At 39.5% G+C, this 22,785-nt stretch overlaps 1 protein-coding gene across 2 annotated transcripts in view; it reads left to right on the top strand.

Moving 5' to 3' along the window:
- HIPK3 (homeodomain interacting protein kinase 3) overlaps positions 1 to 22,785 on the top strand; it is a 72,578-nt gene that overhangs the window by 15,308 nt on the left and 34,485 nt on the right. For both annotated transcript variants that reach the window (XM_086613312.1, XM_086613313.1), the window contains exon 2: positions 1,210 to 2,305. In XM_086613312.1, coding sequence (XP_086469438.1) covers positions 1,212 to 2,305 — 1,094 coding nt within the window. In that variant the 5' untranslated portion in view covers positions 1,210 to 1,211. The remainder of the gene's footprint in view (positions 1 to 1,209; positions 2,306 to 22,785) is intronic.

Consider the following 22,785-nt stretch of genomic DNA (forward strand, 5'->3'; position numbering starts at 1 on the left):
TAAAGTCGATCAGGTTGAAATTTTGATCCCAGCCTTACTGGGAATTCAAAATTTACAATTGTCCATAATCTTTTATTCTAACTTCACTTCACTCTCAGCAAGGAAGTAATTGTGTTGGCAGAAAAAAATATTAAAAAAAAAAGGAAAAATATGTACAGAATGTAGAAAAATATATTCTTTTTCTTCCCTTCACATTCACTTCAAAATACATTTTCGGTGGGAAATCTGTCCTTGTAAGTTCTCTGCCTAAAATGATCATCCCAGTTTTCAGAAGTGATCTTGATCAGGGATGTATTTTGTAGGTCTACAAAACATTATACTTAGAGTGCAGATTTTCTATGGCCCAACTCATGAAATTGGACTATCTAAAAGTATGAGGCTAATGTTTAGTTTCCAAATCTGAATTGAAATGGAGGAGGGAATTGGTGCCTGTACCCCTACAACTGTCACAGATACACAAACTTCTGCAATGGAACAATATATAACTTGGAGAAAGCACCTGCCTTTTGTGAGTGCATTCGATTGCTGTGCCTCTTAATTTACCCAGGAAGTTGCAATTGTTTATGTGAATACACGTGCTTCCTGAAGGTATTTTGGGCCCCATCACATGGCTCGATCACTTTCATCATGGTGAAATTTTTTGAGCTTTGACAGTTGTGACACTCATCTGTCTGTTCTTAGAAGCCTGATGGTGCTTAGGGAGGAGTAGGCTGAATACTTTGTGAAACGGGTAGCGTTGGCTCATGATTAAGAGATTTAAGTTCTCTTACATCATCATTGATAAATATTTGAATTGGTTATTTAAGTTATATCACTGAATGCTTTGGTACTTTTGTATGTAGAAATGCTGGAGGTTTTTAAATGAAAGCTGAGTTTTTAATACCACAAAGATAGTTACCCCCACACTTCAAAAATGCTGAGTAGTGGCCTGCTGCAGGCTGTCTCAGTCCTGCCCTGTGCAACCAGCAAACGCACTCACTGCTGTGACCTGCTGCTGCCGCGGTCCTTCTGTGCCGACGTGTGTGTGCTGGTAAGGCATGGAGACCTTGCTTTTGGCAGTAAGAAACTAAATACATAATAACTTCAGACTGGCTCATTTGGAAAATATACTCGCGTCCTGATTTTTATTTTAGAAGAGGAAGCTACTGCAAAGCTTTTAAGTGTGACTGCAGGATTCTCACTTGTTTTTTCTTTTTCTCTCCCCCGTAGGTATGGCCTCACAAGTCTTGGTCTATCCACCATATGTTTATCAAACCCAGTCAAGTGCCTTTTGTAGTGTGAAGAAACTCAAACTAGAACCAAGCGGTTGCGTGTACCACGAAAGAACCTACCCGCAAATCTATGTGAATGGTAAAAACTTTGGAATTTCTCCCCACAGGGTTAGTACGTACTTTCAGACTAAAAACCCATTTGACAGACCTCGAGGACAGAACTTTTTGTTGCAGTCAAATGCTGTTGCTTTAAAAAATACTGCAGGTGCTACAAAGGCGTTGGCAGCGCGGGCGCAGCAAGCTCAGTTAGAGGCACCTTGGACTGGGACGCAAGGAAACCAATCAGATATCCTGGAAGGACCCCAGCGATGTGGATTGAAGCGTAAGAGTGAAGAGCTGGATAATCAAAACAGCACGATGCAGATTGTTGATGAACTGTCCATCCTACCTGCAATGTTGCAAACCAACGTAGGAAACCCAGTGACGGTTGTGACAACGGCTGCAACTTCAAAACAAAGTGGTACAAGTGGAGATGGAGATTACCAGTTAGTACAGCATGAGGTATTGTGCTCTGTGAAAAACACTTATGAGGTTCTTGATTTCCTTGGGCGAGGGACCTTTGGACAAGTAGTGAAGTGCTGGAAAAGGGGGACAAATGAGATTGTGGCAATCAAAATCTTGAAGAATCATCCTTCGTACGCACGCCAAGGACAAATAGAAGTGAGCATATTAGCGAGACTAAGTACTGAAAATGCTGATGAATTTAACTTTGTGAGAGCCTACGAATGCTTTCAGCACCGTAACCATACCTGTCTGGTTTTTGAAATGTTGGAGCAGAATTTATATGACTTCCTGAAACAAAACAAATTCAGCCCTCTGCAACTGAAAGTAATACGGCCTATTCTGCAACAGGTGGCCACTGCACTGAAAAAACTAAAAAGTCTGGGTTTAATCCATGCTGACCTCAAACCAGAGAACATTATGTTGGTGGATCCTGTTCGGCAGCCTTACCGGGTTAAAGTAATAGATTTTGGGTCTGCCAGCCATGTATCAAAGACTATTTGTTCAACATATTTACAATCTCGGTATTACAGGTAGGTGTCTTTTACTTTGTTTTTAACTTTTAATGGAACAAGGTTTTAACATTTATTAAAGTTAACAGCTTAAATAATTACTCTTCCAGGTAACTAATAAGAATAATTTGGAAAACGTAAGGACCATCTAAGAATGAAGGCCATACTAAGATTAAGTGGTTGGTTACCATTTTAAATGTGAATACTTGCTTTGAATGTTTTTACAGTGGTATTTTTTCCTAGAAGTACATTTTGTGTTACACTCTAAAGTCGTCACTGTTATTTTGAGACCTCTGACGAGACTTTTTCAAAGGAAAATAGAAAAAAATATTAGCTTTCACTTGTTTGATTAGTATGCCTTTCCTGCCTTCCTATCATGATGGTTTTTCTTCTGTAAGCAGCTGGAGAGTGTACTAGAAGTACCATATTTTTATGTACTGTTGCCAAAGATTATGTAAATGCCTCTGTTTTTCTCCAGCACTTGTAAATATTTTGCCTAGTTCTTATAAACTCAATTCTGAGTTAGTGCCTTCAGCAGCTGTGGACTTCAGAGAACTTCTGGAGTGAGCGAGTGATAGGATACTTAAATGTTTAAGGTGATACCAGGTGGGCATTTAAAGTGATTTTGGTACATGATTGCATTCTGCATTGGCCTCAAAATGGAGCTACATTTCTGATTTTGTTCTTCAGTCCTTCGTACAGTTATCCAATGTGCGTGACGTGTAAAAGCTATTAGTATTTAGCATCTGAGGTCCTTTTGTTTTCTTTGTAAGCTGAACTTGTCTTAATGGAAGACCTTTTTCAGTTCTGCTTTGCATCATTGGCAATAGTATCTCCTGGGTATTGCCTGTGTCTGCAAATACAGTAAACTAGTATTATGAGTAATTTGAAGAAAATTTTAAATATTTTACAGCTATTCATGTTGGAAGTGAGAACTTGTGCAGTGCAGTTCTAGGCTTGATTAAATTTAGTGGTTGGAGTTCATGCCAGAAGAAACTAATTCTTATTTGACTGTAACTTGTAAACAAGAATGTTTCATGTACAGTGCTTGTATAAAATATTCTAATTCATCACCTGCATTTTCCCATTACTTAATTACAAACTGCAGCTAAGGGTTTAAAAACTACACAGAGATCATCAGTGGAAAACTAAATTGGGAAACCATATGGATTGATGCATACCCACATTATAAAAAAATGTGCACAAGAGAAAATAAGAAATTAAGTAACTCAAGAGCTCCTTTTAGTGTAATAGCTGTACACCACTCAAGATATTGTATTTTTGGGCCTCTCAGGACAAAAATGTGCAAGTCTTGAAAAGGCAGCATGAATTTTGTGAGGTTCTAGACAAGTGCGAATATTTCAACATCAACTGTTCTGTACAATCTTGTAATTTAGAAGATACTAAAGGTGTGTGGTCTGAGAATACTTCCTTATGTATTTTGGCTTTGTATTTATTGAAGCAAATACAGATTATTGTGAGCCGTTGCTATTTCTCCCCGCTTCTTCCCCAAGAACTGGCAAAGAGAGAGGCTGTAGACAGCCAGGCTGGATGATCCTATTGTAGTACTTCGTTCTTGACTAAGTTGAAATTGTTTGTTCTATTTCAGATGGCTCATGAGACAGTGGTGTTGTGCTTATTCAGTTGCCTACACGCAAATTTTAGCTGTAGTTTCGTTTTACTTGGGTTGATGTTCCCTTGCACCTATACTTTATATAGAATTTTGACATGCTTACTATGTTGAGCAGGTCTATATGCTGACAAAATCAATGTATAACTCCTTGGCATCTTGTGTGTGTTTTGAATATTTGTATTGCATTACATGCACTGAAGTGTGAGCTAGTGGGGCTTGCTGTAGATGTCTTCTCAAAAATGTTCTCCCCACCGCCAAGAATATAACTTGTGGGTGTGTATGCTTGTCTTGGCTCATTGGTGTTGGATATTAATATAGACTCGTAGAATGTGCAACTAAAATTACCTAGTTACTAATTTGCACTTAAGTGCTTTGTAAATATACAGGTTGTGCAGTAGAAGATCATATCCTTCTATCTTGTGTAGTTTTATAATCCTTCTGTAAAGTAGCGCTTAAGTCAGTATTTTTTTGAAAGTAAAAAGCACATACAAAAAGAAAAAAGGTTAAGGTCTATCTACTTGAATAGTTTTAGTGTTATATTTAAGTTACATATTGGTTGAGATAACTCTGAAACTGACTTAATTTTGAAAAAAAATAGTACTCTACTTCAAAATTATTTTCAGCAGAAAGTTTACTTCTGAAAAGATCTACTTCTGAAAAGGCTTTCAGCATGTTAGGTTTCATTGGGGATGGGTGGCTTTCTGCTGGTTGAGTGACTCAAATGGACTTTGTGTAGCGTGGCATGCAGTTTCTCAAACTTTTATCTTTATTGCTTTGGAAGCAGCTGACTAGTGTAAATAATATCAGAAAATAGAGATTTGATCCAAAAGGTCTCAAAATAGATGATGCCAGGGAAATTTGAAGAGAAAAGCTTTAAAGAGGAATGAGAAGGACCTTCAGAGAATACATGGTATCGAGATGGAATTTATTTTGCAAGAGGTTGTGCTTCTTGTCAATCAGATAAGGAGCTACTTCATAAAAATATAACTGTACTTAGATGTTTTTTGTGTTAGAAAAGGGTGGGAGTGATAGTGCAGGTTTGACTTGTTTGACTATGACATGTTGAAACAAACTTTAACAAAATCGAGCAGCAGTTGAGCCATTGAAATCTCTCTTCCACATCCCTCCCCGCCCCCCCCCCCCCCCACCGCCCCCCCCAAACTCAGTGGTGCTGTGTGTTTGTTTAGGTTATTGAGAAGTCTATTTAAACAAATGTTTTCGTGCTATTTAAAGCTTCAAACTAAATGAATCCATTAGAGTCATATTGGAAAGGTGTTTTAAAAAATGCTTGTGCCCTGTAACACCTTTTCTATTGGTGTGATCCCATCTATATTCCTGTACACAATCTCTGAAAATTGCTTTTGTGCTTAGCTGTATGTGTATCATCATGAGCTTTACCCGTAATTCTCAGCAGCGGGTATCCCTGCATGGTCAGAGATGACAGCGCTTGTGTCACCAAGTGATGGGCACAACGTGCTGCTTTTTACCTAGGAAATATCCCTATAAATGTCAATTGATGTGAACCTGGCCTGTTCTGATGTGCAAAAGCACTCAGCCAAGAATTTAAACAAAAGTTATTAAGGGGAAGCATTTTATTTTTAAATGACTGTTTCAGGATCTGAGGTTTTAGAAGAGGATGGAGCAAAATGCCCTTAAATGATGGCGTATGTTGGGAGGAAGCAGGGCTGTATCTCCGCAGCATCAGGATGCCACTTCTCAACGCTGCGGTGCCGGTGCTGTCCTGCTCCAGGGGTGATGCTAACCCTGTCCCTCATTCTGTTCATCCCACCTCTGCTCGAGTGCCCGTGCCAGTGTGAGGACGCAGGGAGGTGGCCTGGGGAGAAGAGGGGAACTGTTTATTTCTGGCAGCACTGTTAACTTATGCTGTGGTCGTTTTCAGGAATAGGATTTGCACTTTCTCAATGGAAAGTGTATGCCCACCAGTCTCTGTAGAGGTGTACGTTGAATGCTCAAGAGAAGCCCATAAAGAAGTTTTGCAAGAGTGAATAAAGAAAAAGGGTTGGTTGTTGTTGTGGTTTTTGATTCCCCCCCCCCCCCGCTTCTCCCCAGTCTTGTAATGTTTGTTTTTTTCTTGTTTATGGGACTGTCATGAGCTAATTATCATGAGAATGAAGAACACCACAAAGTCTAATGTTAAGGTGTTTATTTTGAATGGTAGTGTCACTATTTTACATCGATAAGAGGAAGTAAGTAATGAATTGGAAAAATAAGTCATAAGAGGATGAAGATCTACGGCAGCGAATGTAATACAGCCAGGTGCATGCATAATGGGCTGGCTTACCCTAGTCTACGGCAGAAAAAGAGGTGACATAATGATGACTGTTGACAACATTACTTTTGTATGAGGAGAGATCATAAAAAAGTGAAACTAATTAAATTTTAAAAGGGTGTAGACAAGCAGAAACAGAGACAAAATGGATAGAGTGTTAATGATTTGATGTTTTCCTGTTCCTGCTTTAGCTTTGTTAAGCAAAGAGAAAGTAAGAAAATGGTTAAAACAAGTATAAAAATACTTTTCGACATTTCATTACCTTTCAGAAACTCCTGGCTGTTATATATTGCTAGAAATTAGAGTATGAATGTGAATAAATACTAACCACAATATACACTGTCTTAAGTCACAAATTATTATTTTTTGTTTATTTTAAAGATGGAATGTTATTCTGGATACACTTTCCTTAAAAGACAGTGTCTGTGCTACACGCTGTTTTTTACGCTGGTCTAGATTTTAATAGCTGTGGGCTAGAGAGATCTGGTATTTGAAGCCTTTTCTTTGCTGTTGGCATCACATGTTAAGACTGTTGACCTTTTATATGAGTGATCTAAGTAGGTAAATAACTAAGCAGTGTATACATCTTGAAAAGAAAAAAAAAACCCCTTACATACAGCGTAGGTGATCAAGCTTTTGTCATATATGGAAATGGTATGGTAAGTATGTTGCTGTCCTTTTGGTCAGCTGTGCCCCAAATCACGAAAAGGGGAGTGTTACATCCAAAATGAAAAGCTGCTTTTCTTCTTGTCACAGGGCACAGGCTGTGGAGGAGAGGAATCAGTACATCCCTTTTATTTCTAAATCTGATGTCTTGCGCTCATCTGACAGGGCAGGGTACGGTGTTTCCCTCTGGAAGTCATTTTCCTTTGCTTTGCCTCTCTTCTGAGGTTGTACATACGTAGGAAGCGGGTGTGAGAAGAGGGTCTTCAAAATGGTGGGCTCCAAGGAGCAGTAACGTCCAAGAAGAGTCGAGTGATCTGAAATGGTCAAGGCAGTCCTGCCCATCTGCTTCGGGGAGCTGAGTTACTTTCCTTTCCATTGCCATGAGAAGCAATGGGCTTCTCAGCATTTTGCATTCAGAGATAACTCTTTAGGTCCAGTTTCACAGCAGATCTCTTCTTTCTTCTGGTACTCCCTCCAGCAGTTTTTTTTTTTTTTTCCAGAGAAACTTCTGTTGAAATGTGTGTATAATTTCCCCTTTTTGAAATAGCTGTGTGCAACACCAGTGGTTAAGGAGTTCGGTTTTACTCGTTAGCTGATACCCAAAGGACAGTTATTGATGCCTTCCGCAAATGGCTGTTGTCTGTACCATTCAGCCATTGCTCAGAGTAGGTAAAATTGTTTATTTAAAGGATGCACAATTCTATCTAATGGTAGCACCTATGTGGCAGGGTTTGGTAATGATGAAGCCTCTTCCTTCTCTGATACTTTTCTTCTCCCACTTGTTGCTTGGCTCTAACTCCACCTGAACTCATGAAACGCATCACCCTGCTGGCATTGCACGTCAAGCATAGGTCACTACGGGAGAGCTATAGCCATGTTTGTGTTTGCAGAGCTTCATGATTTGTAGGGTTTGCTGTTGACTGGGAGGAGGTATTGCTTAATTGTTTTTCAAGGGGAATCACCTTCATGTTCATTTAATTTGCGTTTGCCTTCCTAGAAGCCAGGATTTTGCGAATGAAACTTCAATAAACTTTACAGAAAACTTTACCATTCATGAAATCTTTCTAATATTATGGACTTAACAGTAGCTGTTGGAGGTGTAGGGAGTGAGTGTGCTACTTCATTGCTCGCTCCTTGTGCATGGCCTCTGAAGGGAGTTGAACAGTTGCGGCTCCAGTCACCTGTGTAGCTGCCCTGATGGTTACGTTTCTTATCTTTCGCCTCCTGCCTCCGAAGAAAACGTCTGCTTTAGCATACTCTTCATCATATTGTGTCAGGTTGTACTGCTGTTAAGACTATAGCTGGAAATTTTACTGAAAATGTATTTTGAGAACAAGAGCTGAAGGGTGTTCATCTTGGCATCTAGTGGTCCGTACACGAACTACTGTTTAGTATAGTCAAATCTGTTGGGAAAATAAACAAATGGGAAGTAATGTAATTGATCTCCTTATAAAACAGGGCACCAGCTGAACCTGCAGTAGGCTGGTGGACAACTTGAGTAATGCTGGCAGAATGGAAAGTGTCTGATTATTAAGGTACGCTCGTAGCTTGGAAATGTTTTTGTGCTGCACTGGTGACAGCAGTAAAATACGATCCTAGTTATTCAGCAGTGTGCCCATAAGGAAAAGTAGATGATGTGAGTAGATGCACTCAGTGGAGTCAACTCATTCCTGAATCGGACAGTGATATCCTCCTTCCAGCTTTCCAACTAAGGATAGTTGCTAACCGACAGAGTTGTTCCAGACAAAATGCCAAATGTCACTGGAGTTTCAGCGGAGCTCAGAGAGATGGAAAAAATCACTGCTGGATGTATTCCTGTTGGATGAGAGCAAGCTTTTCCCCCCCTCTCCTCCTCTCCCCCGAAGAGAGGATGGAGGAATAGTGATAATCCTTGTGTCCTGTGGTCCTGACATTGCTTTTGCTTACCCAGTCAGTTCTGCTGCAGCTTGGAAGAGTGATTTGATGTGGTTCGATCCCTTCTGCTTTAAAGGGGTTTGGGAAAAGAATGAAGTAGTTGAGTTCTGTGACTTAATTACTGCCCGTGAGCTGGGCTGTGGCGAGGGCTGTGTGCAGGCTCTGAGGCTGTTGCACTAGGGCAGCTTTTTATTTATGACTTTCTCAGCTTCATACTTAGTTTCGGAATAAACAACCAACAGCTTATGCTGTTTGTTTTCCCCCTTAAATTTATGAAACTTATTTGATCTATTCTTCTCCCTCTTTCTTATGCATGTTCCTTCAAAATGAGAAAAAATATTTCTCATGGCTGTAGGTTCCTGGAGAGGCTTGTTTTCTCACTGGCCTTTAACTGGGTTAGATGTAGCCCTTGTCACGCCAGGGACTCCAGAGAACACAGGCTGGCAGTATCTCCCTATAGTGTTCTTGTGAAATGGAATGTTTTCTTTTTGTCAGTTCAGATTGTGGACAGGATAGGTTATTATGACCCAGTGAGTAACACATCTGTTGTGTCCGTAACTTGTTGATTATCTTCTCTTAATATCTGATCAACACATAACTTACATATGTTTAAAATATCAGTTAAAAACTTGTATACAGATAAACCTATCTTAATACAGGTTTTCTTTATAGGGATGACCAAGGGGAGAAGTCATGCAAAATTGACATCTTGAGAAGCAACTACTTTTTGAAGTCCATCCATTGCTGTCACATACTTGAAGTTTCTAAATAAGCTTTATCTAGAGTGGGATGTCTTGTTTTTTCTCCTTTCACAATGCCTAGAATTCTTGCTTTTTTTAAAAAAAACCTCAAACCTTCAGGTTTTAGGTGTTTGAACAGGAAGCAAAGCTTTGTCAATAAATACGAGTTTTCTATCAGGGAACCGCAGTACAAGAGCAAGCTAAAAATGATTCTGTAAACAACTTGCACTTCAACATGCTAGCAGATGTTATTCTATCACTTTGAACTGTGCATCACTGAAGTGTATTGGGATGTCTTAAAATAGTCAGGGGTGGTGGCCAGAGACTCTAGACTACTATAGATGGTGAGGCTGTTTCGCTGTCGCAATGAAATAAGCCAGAAGTACATGCTGCTAAGGTCACTTGCTTGCTCAAGGTCAGTGTGTTCAAAGTCAGCTTCTATACTTGTAAGCATGGTTACTGTCAGTAGTATATATAAGAAAAGAGTCCTGATAACGTAAGGAATTGCTATTACAAGTGAATTGAGACACTTTTTTTTCCCCCTCCTTTAAAGTTACAGGGCTGCAATTGCTGGTTTATTTTCTTATCTGAGCAAAGAGAACTTAATGTCAAGATAAGCTTTTGTGCCTTGTGTCTGGGAACAAATTACTTTTTTGATTTGGCAAGATTTCTTTTGTGCTTTCTGCATAGTGTTTATTAGTTGTTTAATTGACTTCCCGTTTTAAACTTCTATTTCATGATTACTAAGACTTAACCAAAACGATTATAAGGATCCTCCAGGAGTGGCAATCTTAGCTAATCATAACTTCATGTTTATGTACTTACTTGATAAAAAAATGTAGTTGCAATTCTCTTACTATTTTCTGGTCAACATTATGTGATCTCTAATACTTTATTATTCTCGGTTCATAGAAGCAGAAAATAAGAGTAGATTTTTTGGTAATGGTGTGGTTTTTTGATTTTGTTGTGGTTTTAGGCTGGGCTTTTTGGTTTTTTGCATGCTGAGGAAAGAAATAGCAGGATTACTGTAAATTTGCAATTTTTTTCACTCCCCCTTTTTTTTTTCAATCCTCTCTGAAGATCCAGAGGAGTATTGCAGGGATGGGAGTGGAGGAAATGGCAGCCAGCCTTCGAGTTCGTTGTTTTTCTGAGCTAGAGATTTTCTGAGTAATGTAAGCTGGTATAACACATGAAGCATTCGAAAGTACCGTGTACCTGCTGGAGGTTCTAGTAACATCAGCACAGATTTCAAATTAATAGCGATGGCAGGAGCAACAACTTTAAATCAGTTCAGATGATGGTTCTCTTGGTCTTTAAATTGCATCAGTTTGAACAGAAGAGAGATTCTTTCATAATCCTGAAGGCAGAAGAGCTCTTTTTTCTTGCTATCTTTCTTTTTTTTTTGAGGTTGAACGATAGACTTAAGTTTGTCATGGCTAAAATTTTGGGAAGAAGCTTTTATTTTTCACACATTAAAATAGATCTACTGAAATGTGATCCTTTTTTTTCAGTGCACTGATATTTATGTCACAAAGATTTGTTCATGTGTCTGTGTGTACATGAGTGTGGATATATCAAATATCTTAATTGCAGAAAATATCAGTGGTAGCTACAATGCTGTGTCTGTGAATACTATGTCTAAATGCTCCCGCTGTGCCTGTTTTGAAAATCTGGCTGTGTATTTCTCATGTAAGAGCAGGTAGTACTGGATCTAAATCAACGGGATGGCAAGCGAAGCCTATACATCAGCCCCTGTCTCTTCCATCTGACATCCTTGTCTTTGAAGGAGAGCTGCTTTGTGGGTGAAGGCCACCTTCTGCACCAGCTCACAGCGTCCAACACCAGTGAAGAGGATGAAGCAGACGTGTGCGGGAAGATGGCTTCCGCACAGTTGAAGACACAAAGACTGGCCCATCCACTGCTCTGCTGACAGTCTGTGAGAGGGAGAGGGTGTACCACAGCTGGGAGCTCATCCCATGAGCTGTGGAAGGCAAACCGCCCCAGCTGATCTGAAAATCAAACAGGTTGAACAAGTGGAAAGTGATAACGTGGGCACATTAGGAACATTTAACATTCGTGTGGGTTCAGACCAAAACCATCAATAAAATACTATCGTGATTAAAAAACAAAACGGCAACAAGAAAAAAACCCTTTTGTGAATTCTGGCATTAATTGGAAAGTGGTATAGGCATCTGACATAAACCCAAGTTTTTTGGGATGTAATTAAGTAAAATTAAAATTTGTATGAAAATAAGTTGCTCGAAATGTCTATATGTTTGAAGGTCCTTTAGCCTACTGTGCTAGCTAATATTTTGAAGGGGTTTTTGTTTTTACTGTTAATAAAATGCCTTCTAACAAGTGAAATTGGATTAGGGGGCTGGGGGAAGCAAGCCAAAGCATTTCACAGGTAAGAGTTTCAAGCAGTTGCATTTTGAAACTATGATGTTACCTTAAGAACATGTGAAGTGCCATTGTGCTTAAGAATCTTGGTTTGTTGCTGATTGGACAGCAACAGTTGATTAAAGGGCAGGCATGATGTCATTTTAACCCATAGTACTTGTGTGTGTCGGTGAGATGCAGACAAGTTTGTGCTGGTGAGGCAAAATGTAATTTTTATCTCTATGGAAGCATTTAATAAAACTCTGAATCTCCCTGCAGGCATAGCTGCAAATATATAGGAGAGGGGACGATGCTATGACCTTCTGTCCCACGTGCTCGTTTTTGGAAGTGGGCAGAAGCACAAGCTTGTAGTACTAAGCCTCCACAGAAGATGGACAGTGGGAAGCATTGTCTTCTGTCTGTGCGGTGTTACCAGCTTGTTGTATGGCATGGCATGACTGCAAACGGCCTTCGGCTCCTGTGTCTTAACACCAAAATCTGACCATTAGCCTGCTAAGCAATGGAAAAACAACTGCATCCACTTTTGTTAGTGAAGGCTTACTTAAACGGTAGTTAAGTTCAGACTACATAGGGGTTCACTTAATTTCCTTGTGCTTCTAACAGTCTAAGCTTTGTTTACAAGCGTAAAGATAAAGTTAGAATTATAACCAGAATGTCTTTCTCAGTGCACAATATGTACTTCAAGGATAAATTATTAAAAGTAGCTCATTTGGAAATGCATGGTATCTGGAGTTTTATATCAATTATAAATTATTACATATTCTGCAAAGCGTGCTACCGTATCAGGATTGCAGCAGCCTGGCTAGAATGCCCTTGCTCTTTGAGGGCAACAAAAGATAGTTGCAGCGCGTCTTCAGAGCAGGCAAGTCAGACCATTTCTCCTTTCTCTGTTAAACTTGTGTCGAATGCTCCATGGGATTCCAGATTTCTCACTCTTACCTTCATGGTGTATGCTGTGCTGGGCCTACCAAATTTAAAACTACCGAAAGCAGTGAAACAGAGCAGTTTGCTGGTCGTAGCGAGTGCAACTGAGATGTAGGCAGTGAAGTTTGCTTGCACAGGTGCTAAAAATCAAATGCTTGTGGAATTTTGTTCTGTGCTTTAAGGGCTATTGTAGATGTTGCAGTTTTCCCCTTTGTGAAAACCAAGGATGTTTCTGTTGTCCTGGGACAGCACAGTGTCAAATACCATCTCACAAAATACCATCTCTTTATGTCATTCCTTTAAGTCAGAATTGGACCGTAGTTGAATTTTTGTCAGTATTTTGAATGCCTTATTGGGTATTTTTCACCATGACATGTTCTAACCCTTACAGTCAATCATACAATACTAAGTGTTCAAAATATTTAAAAACACCAGATACTTCATGATGAAATCTTTCATGAGAGTATGCTTTGTTGTTTCAAGTGTAGTATGTATAGGTAATCTTGGAAAAAGAGCTGTTCCTTTAGGAAGGATGTCAGTATTCAGTGTCTGTGTTTGTAAAAACATACAGAACACAAAGTGTTTTTTTGATGTGGCAGGTTCAAAATTAGTATGAATGTTTAAACGTCTGTTAATTGTCCAAAATTGATTCTAGGAATTGAATTGGAACAGTTTTTTTCATTATTTTTATTGCTTTCTTGTAATAAAACTTACTTCCCTTATAACTTTTGGATATGTGCATTTCATAACTACTTTGGAAAACTGCATGCAATACATTGCTTATATACAAGGCTTTTATATAAATGTAACATGAAGCTTTTAAACTGCCTATTACTGTAGTTTTATCAACTGAAAAACTTCATAATTTTAAAAATTGCTTTGAGTTGTTAGAGTATGCTGTAGGTCACGAATTGGTAGTAGCACTTAATGGTACTTGCCAAAAAGTTCTGATGGCAAAAGTATTGTTCACACTAATAGCACTGGATGTTGTGCTGAGTGCCTTTTTTTTTGAACCCCAGTTACGTTTAAATTTTTGAGCTGTTAATTTTCTCACTCTTGATAATTAATCTTTCACTTTTTGCCATCCTGTACTGTTTTAACTCAAGATCTAGTGTGTATTTCTTTATATAAAAAGCATACTGTTTGTCTGTATGTATTTTGTTAGGAGTGTTTTTAACACCTTGAAGTTTTCATCAGCATTTCCATGTGCCCATGTCCACCCTCACCATAAAAATGGTTTGTGAGGTGCATTTGAAACATCTTCATCTTCTACGTGGCCAAGTTTCTGAATTCAGTAAAGTGACTGTAGTTCCTGGGGTTTGGACTTGTGTGGAGATGCAGCCGGTTTTGGACACTTCATCTCTCTGGACAAGTAGCTAGAAATGGAGCGGAGAGCCTCAGCATTTTTGGTAACAAGAGCCCTAGAAAGTAGAACAGAAGGATGTAATTTGTAGATTATATGGTACAGCTTCTAACTGTGCTTTGGTTTTCATCCAGCCTTGAATTATTTCAATAACTTCCAGTAAGAGAGTATTCTTGAATCAAAAGCTTTCCTGTACATGCAAAGTAGCTGGGGAAGCTCTTTAGTTAAAGCTGATGTCTGTCTGATTATGCTGAGTAATTTCTGTAGAGAGGGGCACTAACAAAAGTCAAGTGCTTAAATGATATTGAAGTTTATTTCTTGCTCTTTCTTTACTGGTCTCTCTGCCTTACCAGTAGGTGAACTGTATGAGTCTCTTGTCTCATTGAGTTGAGAGACCTGTTTTTTTCATGACCAACACCACTCACATCCCTAGTGTTGTGTTGCTCAGTGTAATTTTCCAATTTAGTATAGTGTTTAATCCAGACAGCAATTGTTTAGCTGTTGAATACCTACCAAAAAAGTTAGGAAACTGACAGATATTTAACAAGGAAAAAAACTGCAGCACTGCAGGGTATTACATAGAAGGATAATAAGGAATTAGTGTGTGGTGTCAGTGCCCAAGTACTCCACCCTGCCCTCTGAATTCCTGTTCCACAGGAATGGTTGCTCATTGATTGGTGCCATGTGCCCTTTGTAGCCCTGCAGTTGCCTTCCTGGAAGAAGAACTTCAAGATAGCCTAGACCTAATTAGCATTAATTTTATTTCGCTTCATCTCTTGTAGTTCTGAGGTTATGTTGGCTATGATTATTGTTTACATGTGAAAAACACCTTTTTCATAGTATTGCTATTTGTAGCATCAGTATTATCCTGTGTGCAAATGATATCAAATGACTTTTCCCCCCCTCCTTGTTGTAATGCAGAAGTATCTGGTGTAGAATGAGGAGAAACCCCAAAACTTAGTCTGATATTTAATGTAGATTTACTAGGTTGGATGGAAGTCATGCCTGTATGTGGTTTCCTTTTTTGTAGCTATTTTTTGACACTTGAACGCTTTCATTCTGTATGCACAGAGGATTGAGCTTGTGTGAGACCACTGGCTGACTCTTGCAGCTTGTGTGAAATGATGCCAGCATAATACCCATTCAGTCATGTAGTTAACCAGTGTATATAGGTCATATTCCCCCAAGATAAATAGTCTGTATCAACATTAACCATTTCACAGAAGACAGTGTTACATGAATTAGGAATACCAAAAGCAGAACAGTAACCTCAGCCCTTCCTCTCCCTTACGGACAGAACTGAACTTCTACCAAAGGTTAATTACATTGTAATTAGTGCTGTTTCCCCTCCTGAGCCAGGAGACCTGCTATTTTCCTAGTGTGTTGTGCGGTGCTTGTTTTGGATTTGCATGTGTTTTTGATGGCGGGTGCCGGCCTAATGCCGCACAGGGGGCAGGGGTCCTGCTGTGCGGGTGGTGGGTGATGTGCTCTGCCACTGGCACGCTCAGACGTCCGCCAGGGAACAGCTTGTTGGACATCATCTTCAGGATAGTTCCTGAAGAGCAGAGTCCCTGTGCTTGGCACAGAGGTGAGCAGGAACTGGTACGGCACTGGAGCGGGAGGAGGAGGAAGCAGTAGCCCACCTTCCTGCGTGGGAGCCAGCAGCTGGTGTGGGACTGGACCCCCTGGTCGCTTCCAGTGCCGTTCTGCAGCAGCAGGCCTAATGCACCTTGGTGAGGAGCCAGGGACTACGTAACAAAACCTTTCTACCTTTTAGAAAGCTGCTGTGTTCCTTTCTAGTTGCTTAAATAACATGAAAGGCTGCTGTCTGTGTTGACGGGGTTGTGTTTTATTTATACGTCCTCCACCATGTATTACACGCATGCATGCCCTCGGTCTTTGTCGTTCATGAATTGCATCGCTTGTGTGTCTTACATATGCATAAAATCAGATGCAACAACTCATTTTCCCTTGCAGCTTTGCTTCAGAAGTTTACAAAAATACTTTCAACTATTTTCCTCTCATTTTAGTGTGGTGTGGTTTCCCCCCCCCCCCCACTCCGGGGCTGTAGCTTAAAAAAGAATTCTCTCTTTTGCAAGACAAACGTAATTTTTTGTCAAGCAACTGACAGGGTTTAAGGTGAAAGCAAAAATGAAAGGCAGTACATAGGCTAGTGTGTATTAACAAATCAAAAAATGCAAGTGTTCTGTATTTTAATGGCAGTCATCTGAGCAGATCCATTCTTCAGTTCTTAAGTTTTAGTGAAGTAGCTTAATTTTTCTTCTGTACAAGACTGTGTCAGTGTAGTTCCTCTTAAAGATTCTTTGTATGTTTTCTTTTTCATTAATCTTTAAAGGATGGTTACTGATAAATCTCTGAAGTTTCTCTGTGTGCTGCATCTGTAACTTTCCAGTGGTGAGCTGTGAGGACAAGCGAAAGCACCCGTTATGAAGATGGACGGTGACTAGCTTGTCGGAGGGGACCTGTGGTTTCCTGGAGGGGACATTTGGTTGCCTGCAGTCACAGTTCTGATATGGGTAATGCAAGAAACTCCTGCAATGAGAAATAAGGTGGTGCTGAGTGGGTCTAATCTAGTGGGGATTTTTTGGAAACACTTCAGAGCTGACTTCTGAGCTGTTTTGACTCAATTCTTAATGCATGTGTGTGTGCATTTGTCCTGATACCACCGAAACTTTCAAGTACTTCAAACCAAATCTGACAGCAGATGAAAGTCCTGAAGGTGTCAATACCAGCAGTATGAACAGCAGCTGCAGAGCAGAAGGAAGATTCAAACTAGTAATTCCTGCAAGGTGAAAAGGAAGAAGTCGGTTGTTACCGTATTGTTTCACAGTAGCCATCTGGATAGTCAGTGTGTGCGTAGCTCTGGACTAACTGAATAATATACTTGTTGCCCTTGCATGTTATAGAAGGCAAAATAGAGATCTAGAGTTGTTTATTCTTGTCTGGGGAGAGAATCTGAAAAAACAGCGATGACAAAGTATAATTAAGTCCAGTGGTGGTTGATAAACTTGTTCACATTTGTGTGGCATGACAGCAGATTCTCTTCTTCAGCAACATCTGACACAAAGACCCGTGGAGAAATGTATGACAAGCTTCCTGACTTCTAAAATGGAAATAATTTCCCCATGCTTACTGAAAGCCTATGTTCTTCTCTTCCCAGCTCATTGCTCAATGCTTGCTTCTTCTGACTGGCACTGCCACTGAACAGAAAACTAAGCAGACAGGGCAGAGAACTTTGTTTAAAATCAAAACAAAACAAAACAAAACCAAACCTAGGACAAGACACTCATAAGGCTTCCCCCATCCCAACAAACAGAAATCCAAAGAAAAAAAAATCCTCCACCCAACAACCAAAACAAACACAAAGCCACAAAACCCCCAAAACAAAGACATCCCCACCCAAAAGTGTATTGAGGAATGGGAAGAGAGTACATGCTCGGAATCATGTCAAAATAACTGTAGCTGTATATACCTGTACTTACAGGACAGTCTTCTGAGAGCAGTGCATTGCTATATTTATTCTCCTGTGGTGTGGTTTGTTTGGTTTTTTTGTTTGTGAGGTGTTTTGTTGTTTTTTTTTTTTAACTCTCTCTTGTAGAAACAAATATTTTATCATGTCTTACTTACTTGATCTAGTACTTTATGCTGAACTTTTGTAAGTCCGAGTCTAGGAGAAAGTATATGAAAAATCAAAATTAGCCCAGATTGTTCTAAAATACACTCCAGTCGTTGACATCAGAAGGACTGCCACGTGGGATTCTTCACATATTTCTGCTAGGCACGATCCTTTATCTGCAGCATCTCGAGCAGGTGCCTCTTTAGGGGTATGGGTACTGCTGGGTATCCTTAGGAGTTCAACTTCTTGCTGTTCTGCTCTGAAGGAAAAATACTTTATGCCTGTAAATTAACTTTTTTTGGGGGGATATATTTACCTTATTGATATGCCATATTAGTTCTGTGGTTGGGGAATCCTTCCATCATTTGGAAGCGAGTGGGTGTACTGGGAATAGTGGCAAGTCCTACTTTGCTTTGTGGTAAACACACAAGGCTCCTGTCTCACACTGTCAGCCCTTGGGGCATGGATACCTAACACAGAATACACATGGCAAGAGTGTGTTTGAACAACTCCCCCTTACACTAGGGGTCGGCAGCTCTCAGGTCTGAGAGTCCCTGGGCTAATCTGTGTAATTATTTGGAGTATTTAAGTATCTTCAGTTAAGTAGTCAGCTTTGCTGCCTTAATAACGTCTTACGCAATTGGACCCTTCCCACACTCCTCGCTGGCTCAAGACGACGTAGCATGGTAGAATTTTTAGTGTGCAAAAGACATAGGAATTCAAAAGGAGTCATTGAAAATCTGTTGCATGTCAGTTATTCTATTTATGGCTTTTTTTTTTCTTCTTGCATAGAATGGTCTGTTACTAAAGAACTGGTAGCTGAAAGGGAGGAATACCCATTTCCCTGGGTATTAATCTGTGATGTGGTTAAACACAGTTGCTTTTTATTCTTTGTGAAACTTAACTTTTAATTTAAACTGGATTTTAGTTTTTGTACTTTTCATTTATAGTCAAACTAAATTTCCAATGTTTACTTTTTTATTAGGCACAGTCTTTTTTTTTTTTTTTTTCTTCATTGGGCTCATGTGTGACTTGGCTAAGAAAAATGTGAAAACTTTGTCATGCTTTGAAACCTGACATTGAATTTGCACAACTGACAAATGCATGCTTGGGGTAATGTTTTTGATATGTTTTACAAAAATATAAATAACTGTTAGACAAACATTCCTGTGAAACAACAAATGTATTTCAAGTAGACCTAGATGTCAGTACAATATCCTTTCATTCCTAAAGGGGGATTCTTCCTTTGCTTAATATCATTATTTCTCCTACATCAAACATAATCCATTCAGTAGAAGTTGGGATGAGGCAAAGGGCTGCAGAATGTATGTGTGAGCATCTAATAATCTTCCGAAGAATATGAAAACAGCTCTGAATGATCAGAGATCCAGTCAGTAGCGAGTCTTTTGATAGTGACTGATACCAAGAGCCTAAGCAAAGACAAAGCAGCAAAGAAGGTACGTTTATATTGATAGTTCCTAGTGTTTTCTCCTAGCTGCTGGCAGTCTGAGCTCATCAGCTTCCTTAGGTTGGACCTTTTGTGTCTAGTAGAACTCTAGAGGTAGTTTTTGGTGGTTTTTTAACGGGATTTTTTTGGGAGGTAGTTTTTTTGTTTGTTTGTGGGTTTTTTTTGGTGACTTTTTTTTTTAATGTTTGAAAAACATACACTTCTGGCATGGCCAAGTGCAGCAGTGGAGCTCCACAGTCCAGTTATGTTATATAAAATAGATCTTGTATTTGTTGTATAAAGAGGTCCTGATGAGGAGCTGCTCTTTGGTGCAACAGCCAATTTTATTGCATGAGTGACCAATGCTTTGAAATGTGATCGTTGGCTGCTGATGTTGCTGAGCCAGGAAAATAGGATAAATTGTGTCGGAAAGATGGTCTCATGAAATTTTCCAAGCAGCTTGCTTCTAGTACAGTAGGATAGTACTTTTTGCTGGTACAGAATGAGGGAACTGTAACTTGTTTTCCGAGTCCTTTGTCTGCAGTTGACACATCAGCCTGTCCTGTCCTTAACAAAAAGAACACAATCCAAAGAAAACATTTGTGTACTTTAACCTTTTTGGTTATTCCCCTTTGGCCCATTGTAAAGACCTTTTGGAATCCTTCGTAAGGAAGGCCTGTGCCTGTCTCCCACCTGGTGTTATTACCATCAGGAAACAAAGAGTGTTGCTGAGAGAGGAGGAAGGAAGCTAGACTTCAAAATTCCCCTGTTTGGAACCAGTTGGGTTTGTTATTGTTGTTCCTGTTACTAAACCTCACTTTAAAATCAATTCTGTTTTGTGTGAAGCACAGTAGGAGCAAACTATGACTCCACTTTAAGGTTGCTTCTTTCTGATTTTAGTTAGATGCTACAAATGGGAAGGAGATAACAAAAAAATGAGGGCCATGCTTGTATTGATATGGCTTTTGGTGATTGCATGGTAATGGAAAGGTCAGGAGTTCCTCTTCCTTGCTCTACCTCTGCCTTACCATCTCACAGCAATGGAAGGGTGAGGGAGGCTCTGCAAAGGTGAGCTGCGCAGGACAGGGCATATTTTCCAGCAGTGTTTCGCTGGCTGCATGTTTGTGCAAGAAATGTTACTTTGAGGAAGGTTACTTCTGTTCTCTCCTAGCTAACTTCTCCATGTATTAATAAATCTCCTACGGATCGCATGTGTGTTAAGAAGCGGGTGAAGACAGTGAGTGTACATACCTGTGAGTGATGCTTTTGATAAGAAAACCAAACGTTTTCGTGAGAAATGTTTGCTGAGAATCCAGAGCTGGGTTTGGTTTCCCTAGAAAATGTTTGGGAATTGAGTTCTAGGTGACAGTCAATTTTCACAGCATCAAAACTGAATTGTCTTTTAAATAAGAAAAAAATATTGAAACATTAGATGTTAATTTCTTGGTTGGCTGCAAAATGTATTTAGCCTTCCAGCCTGTGACTGATATACAGTCTAATTACATTAGAACAGGTAATCCTGTGTCATGCATCTCTTGAATGTTCTTTGCAGCAGTTTTTTTTAGAGCACTTTGGGAGCAAATTCATGATGAGCTTGTTGTAATAGTCACACACAGGATAAAGAAAATAGCCTGTAGGTTTGTTCTGGAAATGATGACTTGACAGTAGCCTCTGACAGTGGAATTTAGCTATCAATAGTGTGTTAATCCAGTTAAGTAGAGAGTCTTTCATAGGAAAATACGAGTCATGTGTTCTAGCTAAATAATTACCTTTAAAGTAATCATGCAACTTGTAAACATTGCCTCCATATTTTTGTGATTTCTTTTTTTTGACCTGGTTATGACACAGCAATAACTCCTTATGGAAGCGATAGCATATTCACTGGCTTTGGGTGGTATTTATTTCAGAACATTCGTATCTAAAGCTTTGTTGATACATGTAGGCATTGACTTGGTCAGCTAGTTTTTGCCCATTCTTGTTTACTATTTAGAAAATACCAAACGTTAAGATAATCGTAATTACGCTTGCATTTATACACCGCTTTTTAAATCATAGCAAGCTTGCATTGAGGAACACTGATGGTTTGGAGAAGTTTATGAAGCTGGTGCTCTGTACTTGACCTGCCTGATAAGTAGGTGTCCCCAGGAGTAGGTTTTCACCATAAGGTCTCCTTGGCCACAGTTCAGCTATCATCCTCTTCCCCTTCTGGGGGTACAGGCAGTGGTTTGACAGTTAAGCAATGGTGCAAATCAACTAGAAGGAAGAGGATAGCGGGTTAAGTGCATGATGACTTACTTCAGTTAACTCCTATTGTAACTTCAGTTAACTCCTATTGTAACTTCAGTTAACTCCTATTGTAACTTCAGTTAACTCCTATTGTAACTTCAGTTAACTCCTATTGTAACTTCAGTTAACTCCTATTGTAACTTCAGTTAACTCCTATTGTAACTTCAGTCTCTCAATTCACAGATTTTTAACGTACATTTTTTTATTTTTCCCGTATGCTGAACAGTGAAACTGGGTCAAAAGAAACTCTAAGATTTCACTTCTCTCCTTTCAGTGGGTATACTGGCACCAGTGGGGGATAAGAAATACACAACACAGTGAGGTATGTGCTTATTCTGTAGATCAAAGCCTATTTTCGGGAGCTCTCTTGAAGTTGGTAGAGCTGGTAACAGCGTACCTTGTACCTTGTTAAGATTGCCGTGCCATTCGTTCTTAAAAGGTGCTGCGATGGAGTCCTTAAACCTTCCATGTGTAAAACATTTGAGTACAAGTCCTTTTGTTTCAGATGTTTGAGACTGACTGTAGGTTTTTGTTATTGTGTGGAGTTTTTTTTCTGTTTTCACTGATGAAACTAATCAACTAAAGTTGAACACCCTCTGCCCCTGATCTTGACGGATAAAATCTGATGATGCTTGTTAAGTGGATTGATTAGTGTTCCTGATAGCTCATCGTGCTGCTTTGACGTTGGAAAGATAATGGAAACAAGTGAGTGGCAACCAGTCACCTGCCACAGTCCATATGGACTGCATGGGAACTTAAACTGAAGTCAGGGATATGCAGTTGATAATGAGTCTGGTTTTGCCATGTTTAAAGTAATAAAAAAGATTTAGAAACAAGTCTGACATCTTTGAGAAACCTTCATGCCTGTAGTGTTATAAATCATGTAAAACCTGTTTATATCTGATTTAACTGCAGCTGATCTATAAACATGCTCCACTGTTGCAGTTATAACTTGCAAAAATGTATATGATCACTTACTCTAGGGAATTGAAACTTAGTAATTGTAATGCACTTTATTGCTATGTGATGCTTATTAAGCCTTAAAGTGAACACTGTGTTATTACATTGACCATCCTTGGAGAACATAAAATGGTAGCAGAATGTGATGATCTCTGCTTTGTAACAGGACCATCTTGCCTTCTATTTCAGAAGACAGTTGCTTGAGGTCTCTAAGTTGTAGGTAAAAGACCTCTTTGGTACT

Source organism: Tauraco erythrolophus, chromosome 6 (assembly GCF_009769465.1).
Source record: "Tauraco erythrolophus isolate bTauEry1 chromosome 6, bTauEry1.pri, whole genome shotgun sequence".
Classification (NCBI taxonomy): Eukaryota; Metazoa; Chordata; class Aves; order Musophagiformes; family Musophagidae; genus Tauraco; species Tauraco erythrolophus.